This window comes from Anopheles aquasalis, chromosome 3 (genome assembly GCF_943734665.1).
Source record: "Anopheles aquasalis chromosome 3, idAnoAquaMG_Q_19, whole genome shotgun sequence".
NCBI classification, from domain to species: Eukaryota; Metazoa; Arthropoda; class Insecta; order Diptera; family Culicidae; genus Anopheles; species Anopheles aquasalis.
Window position 1 is genome coordinate 66,088,549 of NC_064878.1, and position 5,000 is coordinate 66,093,548.

General features: G+C 49.2%; 4 protein-coding genes across 9 annotated transcripts in view; 1 reads left to right on the top strand and 3 right to left on the bottom strand.

Moving 5' to 3' along the window:
• Positions 1-319, bottom strand: part of LOC126576213 (deoxyribodipyrimidine photo-lyase) — a 2,119-nt gene extending 1,800 nt beyond the window's left edge. Inside the window, exons 1-2 of the mRNA XM_050237390.1 lie at positions 189-319; positions 1-111 (exon numbers count right to left, since the gene is read on the bottom strand). The exon at positions 1-111 is cut by the window's left edge and continues 1,800 nt beyond it. Coding sequence (XP_050093347.1) covers positions 1-111; positions 189-247 — 170 coding nt within the window. The 5' untranslated portion in view covers positions 248-319. The remainder of the gene's footprint in view (positions 112-188) is intronic.
• Positions 320-396: 77 nt separating this feature from the next.
• On the bottom strand, positions 397-1,617 carry LOC126579242 (E3 ubiquitin-protein ligase RNF113A). The gene is made up of 3 exons (XM_050242653.1): positions 1,437-1,617; positions 660-1,377; positions 397-592 (listed from the first exon to the last, which is right to left on the bottom strand). The coding sequence occupies exons 1-3, from the start codon at positions 1,507-1,509 to the stop codon at positions 430-432; spliced, it is 954 nt and encodes a 317-aa protein (XP_050098610.1). The 5' UTR covers positions 1,510-1,617; the 3' UTR covers positions 397-429.
• A 92-nt stretch (positions 1,618-1,709) lies between these two features.
• LOC126579241 (iduronate 2-sulfatase) lies at positions 1,710-3,689 on the top strand. The gene is made up of 3 exons (XM_050242652.1): positions 1,710-2,107; positions 2,173-3,382; positions 3,451-3,689. The coding sequence occupies exons 1-3, from the start codon at positions 1,886-1,888 to the stop codon at positions 3,585-3,587; spliced, it is 1,569 nt and encodes a 522-aa protein (XP_050098609.1). The 5' UTR covers positions 1,710-1,885; the 3' UTR covers positions 3,588-3,689.
• The window catches only part of LOC126579240 (H(+)/Cl(-) exchange transporter 5), a 7,497-nt gene continuing 6,132 nt past the window's right edge, over positions 3,636-5,000 (bottom strand). For all 6 annotated transcript variants that reach the window (XM_050242646.1, XM_050242645.1, XM_050242650.1 and 3 more), the window contains 3 exons: positions 4,974-5,000; positions 4,682-4,895; positions 3,636-4,601 (listed from right to left, as the gene is read on the bottom strand). The exon at positions 4,974-5,000 is cut by the window's right edge and continues 137 nt beyond it. In XM_050242646.1, the coding sequence (XP_050098603.1) occupies positions 4,511-4,601; positions 4,682-4,895; positions 4,974-5,000 (332 nt within the window). In that variant the 3' untranslated portion in view covers positions 3,636-4,510. The remainder of the gene's footprint in view (positions 4,602-4,681; positions 4,896-4,973) is intronic.

A 5,000-nucleotide genomic window follows, 5' to 3' on the forward strand; every position in this document is an offset into this window, starting at 1 on the left:
GGTGGACTCGATGTCGAGGGTTCGTCCTTTTTCGGTTTCTTCGCCGGCGGTTCCACCGAAGACTTGCCTCCGGAGGAGGACGGACGGGCAGCTTTCTTCATATTGGCCAACCTGTTTTCGGAATCAAAAACTGCTGTAAGTGAAGAGGACAAGGTTTTTGGGGGCTGCGAAGAGGGGTCGATACTCACGAATTACGAATAAATTGCTCAACGAACACTCGATTGATCAGGAACGCACGTGAACACATGGATTTCAGGAAACAACGCAAAAAAATCTCGAAACGCGCGGGCTGTCACTTACAAAATCTGGCGAAATTCAGCTGCCACACGGACTATGGGTGCAACAAGAGCATACTGGCCAAAACGAGGTTCCGCATAATTAAAATTTGAATTTAGGATAGTTACGTGAATCATTTATTTAATGGATCGTTCAGTCACTGTCTGAACCATGCTCTAGTTCTTTCGATTTCAGTCTTGCAGCGAGTTCCTTCGCCGGGTTGAACATTCCGTTCGTCTGCACCCCGCAGATTGCACAACGGGATGACTTTTTGAACTGTGCCAGCGCGCATTTCTCGCAGAAGTAGTGTTTGCATCTGTAAATACAGGATACACGGTTAATAAAGGACCTTCACGCCATGCCATGACCCCACCAGAACTTACTTGGTAACGATCGGATCGACGAAACTTTCGCGGCATATAAAACATTTGAATGGTAGCTCTTCATCGTCCGAGTGAATCTCGTACTTGGTATCATCACCATCCGAGTCATCGGCCGCATAATTACCGCCCGTGCCGGAGCCCTCCTGCTCCATCTGCCATCCGTGCTTGTAGTCGCTTCGGTCGTGCAAGAACTTGCAGCTATCACCGAACCCACAGTAGCCCGTTTCCTTGTAGTCCTTACAGATGTCCGGCTGATAGTCCCAGCGTACGGTCGAGCGGATGTTGGTCGGTGCCCTTATCGGTCCTTTGCTCACCATCCCTGAAGCTGCGTTTCCTTGAGCGCTGTCTTTCTTCTTGAAAAACTGTGTGTAGTAGTTCGTTCCACGATAAACCTTATCGTCCTGCTTGCCCTCCTGCTCCTTGTTGATGTCGATACGTTTCTGGCGGATGGCCTGCGCATCGTGGTTCTTGTCGGTTTCGATTTCCAGCTCTGCCGTCGCCCCTTGGTCCCGCGGACCTTCCGATTGTGCCGTTCGTTTCGATTTGTAGCTAACCCCCAGGCTCTCGTCGTCGTCCGCGCTCGAGTTGGAGGCATCGGCATCCGCTGCGGAAACTCCCGCCTTTCGCCGTAGGGCTGAGGTGCTCTGTATGTTGGGGTTCGATTTCTTGCGTTTTTCGTTCGTCACCACCACCGTGGACTCATTTTCGGCTGTTTCATCTGAAAAACGAAGCCCTCGTTTAGCAAATACCATTTCGAAACAAACGCGCAGGACCTACCTGAATCACTGGACGATTGTTTGCGCTTGCGGGCGCCTTTATTCTTCAGGTTTCGTTTTATAAAAGTAGACATCACATCAGCTAATTTTTGGTACTTCACAGGTGCCGGGATTATAATCCTGTTAAACCTGTTAACGGTTTTAACTCCGTTTTTAGTAGAAATCGAGGATTCTTCACTTTTTGCAGCGATTTAGTGCCCGACAAAAAATCAAAACAAAGTTGTTGACAAATGATTTTGACAGATCGTTTCGCGTATTTGACCTTGAATTTGTTCGTTATCCTCGTTCGTCCGGGACGCCTGATTCATTTCCTGTATTTACTGGATATCCTTTTCAAAAAAAAAGAAACCTTTTTCGTGTCGTGTTGATCATGTGATAAAACAGAACTTGCATCCTTTATACAAACCATCACCTTGATCGTCTTTGAGGATCTTCACATAAGGACACAAAATGAATCCTTGGTTGAGGGTGCTCTTATCGGGGTTCCTCCTGATAACGCTCGCTGCACGAAGTTACCATTCGCAGCTCGTCGAACGCCCAAACGTGCTACTGATCGTTCTGGATGACTTTCGACCGGTGATTCGGCAAGGATATGGAGACGAAAACGCGATCACACCCAACCTCGATCGACTCGTTCAAGCGGGATATCATTTTGAAAATGTCTTTGCACAGGTAATGTTGCAATCGGAATTTCCGACAATCTGTTTATTAAATCTCCTGTATGCCATTGCTTTCAGCAAGCACTCTGCGCCCCGAGCCGCAACTCGATGTTGACCGGACGGCGACCGGATACGGTACGGTTGTACGATTTCTATAGCTACTGGCGTGAATTTTCCGGCGATTTCACGACCCTGCCGCAGTACTTCAAGCAACAAGGCTACCGTACTCACTCGGTGGGAAAAATCTTTCATCCTGGTGCTTCATCGAACTTCACGGACGATTACCCGCTTAGCTGGTCAACGCCGACGTTCCACCCGCGGTCGGATCCCTACTCTAACTCGCCCGTTTGTCCCGATCCCGCGGACGGTGGACGATTGCACCGTAATCTGCTGTGTCCGGTGATACCGGAGAGGCAACCGTTTCACACTCTTCCAGACATCGAAAGTACCCAGGAGGCGACACGATTTCTTCGGGAACCACGGAACGAGCCATACTTTCTCGCAGTAGGTTACCGTAAACCGCACATCCCGTTCCGCATACCGGTGGAATATCTGAATCAACATCCGCAGTCCAAGTTCCAGACGGTTGGCAGTGGTCAACGCCCGTACGGATTACCGTCGGTGGCTTGGGCGCCCTTCTTGGATGTACGCAATCGGGATGATTTCGAACGGCTAGGCGTACCATTCCCTTACGGGCGCATTCCGGAAGATTTTCAGCAGCGCATCCGTCAACATTATTACGCGGCCGTGACCTACGTGGATGATCTCATTGGCCAACTGCTGGCGGAGGTCAAAATGGATCAAACGATCATCATGGTTACGTCCGATCATGGATGGTCACTCGGTGAGCACGGCGAATGGGCCAAGTACAGTAATTACGATGTTGCCCTCAGGGTTCCTCTGGTACTCGTTACCCCAACGCTTCCCGCCGGTAATGGCATGAAGATAGCGAACGTTGTGGAGCTACTGGATGTGTTTCCGACTCTTGTAGACCTTGCCGGACTACCACCAGTACCTGCTTGTAGCAAACAACGACCGCACAAAGCGGTGACGTGTGTGGAAGGTAAATCGCTCGCATCGTTACTAATCAATGCCACCGTTGGTGAGGATCAGGAAGAGCAATGGGTTGCCTACAGTCAGTTTCCACGGCCCGGCATTGAGCCGAGCGTGGTGCCGAGTAGCGATGAACCGAAGCTACGATACATCAAGATCATGGGTTACAGTCTACGCACCGCTCGGTTCCGCTACACGGCATGGATACAATTCAATCCGGATACTTTCAAGCGAGGTAAAGAAGCACATCGACGCTTGCTGGGACTATGGTGTTAATACCTGATTACCCGTTTTCGTTCGCAGACTGGAGCATTTTGTACGGCGAGGAAATGTACGACCACCTGATCGACGAGCAGGAAAACCTGAATCTTGCTGACCGACCACAGCTTCAGCTGATCAAGGACTCTCTGAGAGCGATCTTGCAGGCCAAGTTCCCTTAACTGTGACGGACAGACGGACTCTTCTCACAATCCAAACCACCTGGGTGCTACAAGAGAATTGAGTTTTATTACATAAATATACAAATTTATTCAATAATGATACCTCCGTTTGTTCGTAAATCCGTCCCAACCAACGGGGCCCGGGTCTATTGATATACATAACCACGATAACTACTTCATAAGGTGCTTGATTTATGCGGGGATCTCCGTAAGAAGTACGATCACGTTTTACCAGTTGCCAACAGTCCGAGTGCGTTACATTCACTGTGCTTCGGAGGGGGAACGTTTGGATCCTCTGAGGGGAGGGTGCATGAATGAAGGCAGGAAGCAGTGTCCCGGGCAATACTATTGGATGGAGCACATAAACTGGTCTTGCCCCAGTTTCAACGTGAGATAATTATTGAATCAATCGAAAGAGTGTAGTTGTCGAGTACGAGTAGTATGTAGCTGCATCGGTAAGGAAGCTTATGAGTAGCACAAAAAGTGATCGCTAACACACTGTGGCAGATGTTTCCTGTTGTTGTTGACTATTGCTTTTAGGTGAGGTGAGCAACACTTTCAGCGCTTTTGCAACAACGAACACATCATCGCAATAGATACACTGCACCACTAGCGGGTTCGATCATGTCTCTCGATCTTCGGGGGTTCAGTTGATACTGCGTTAAGCAGGGAAAAGCAGGCAACCACGGGGTCAGGCCAGTTCATGCATGACAATCGTATCACTCGTCTATTCTATCGAGTCCACACAGCTTCCCCGCTAAGTTGTCCTTCTCATTGGCTACTTTGTTTTTTTTATATAAAATAGAAAAAAATCGGAACGACCTCCTTTCTGAGTGAACCAGGAAGGCTAACACGATAGACTTTGCTTGCTTGCAGCAGGGATGAGTATGGTACGTGATGGGCTTCAGGAAGAGGGTCTTGGCTTAGTTAAACAGCACAGTATTCGGATCTTCGTTGTCCATTTGCTTCACGTGCCTTAGGACATCCTTCTTCGTAATCACACCGAGCAGCCGACTGAAAGCAAGAGAGGAGGAGCAGCGTGAGAAAAAGTAGAACGAAAACAAATTCGGAGCCATTCGGGGAATGGAGCTCACCCATTGTGTGTGACCAGCGTTTGTCGGAGACCGAGCTTGCGGAACATATCGACGACCGTTTCCATCGGCGTCTGATCGGTAACGGTGATCGGGGCCATGTCGAGAATCTTTTTCAATTTCAACGGTGAAGGTCCCAGGTTCTGGACTGGCTGTGCCGAGGTGAATATCACCAGCGACTGCCCTGTAATGCCGTCAATTATTCGCCTCGCATTGGCTACAAGTCGACAAGGGGAGATGAGAAGGTGAGTTTAATGATTGCGTTGCACAATCACGGTGCCGTTTTATCGCTTACCTAAAGCTAGATTAAGATCTCTCCTTG

Coding starts and splice junctions, on each gene's coding strand:
- LOC126579242 (XM_050242653.1), bottom strand. CDS start 1,509: ATGTCTACTTTTATAAAACGAAACCTGAAGAATAAAGGCGCCCGCAAG. Junction 1,378..1,436: donor ACAATCGTCCAGTGATTCAG/GTAGGTCCTGCG, acceptor TTCGTTTTTCAG/ATGAAACAGCCGAAAATGAG. Junction 593..659: donor GTCGATCCGATCGTTACCAA/GTAAGTTCTGGT, acceptor CTGTATTTACAG/ATGCAAACACTACTTCTGCG.
- LOC126579241 (XM_050242652.1), top strand. CDS start 1,886: ATGAATCCTTGGTTGAGGGTGCTCTTATCGGGGTTCCTCCTGATAACG. Junction 2,108..2,172: donor TTGAAAATGTCTTTGCACAG/GTAATGTTGCAA, acceptor CATTGCTTTCAG/CAAGCACTCTGCGCCCCGAG. Junction 3,383..3,450: donor TCCGGATACTTTCAAGCGAG/GTAAAGAAGCAC, acceptor TTTCGTTCGCAG/ACTGGAGCATTTTGTACGGC.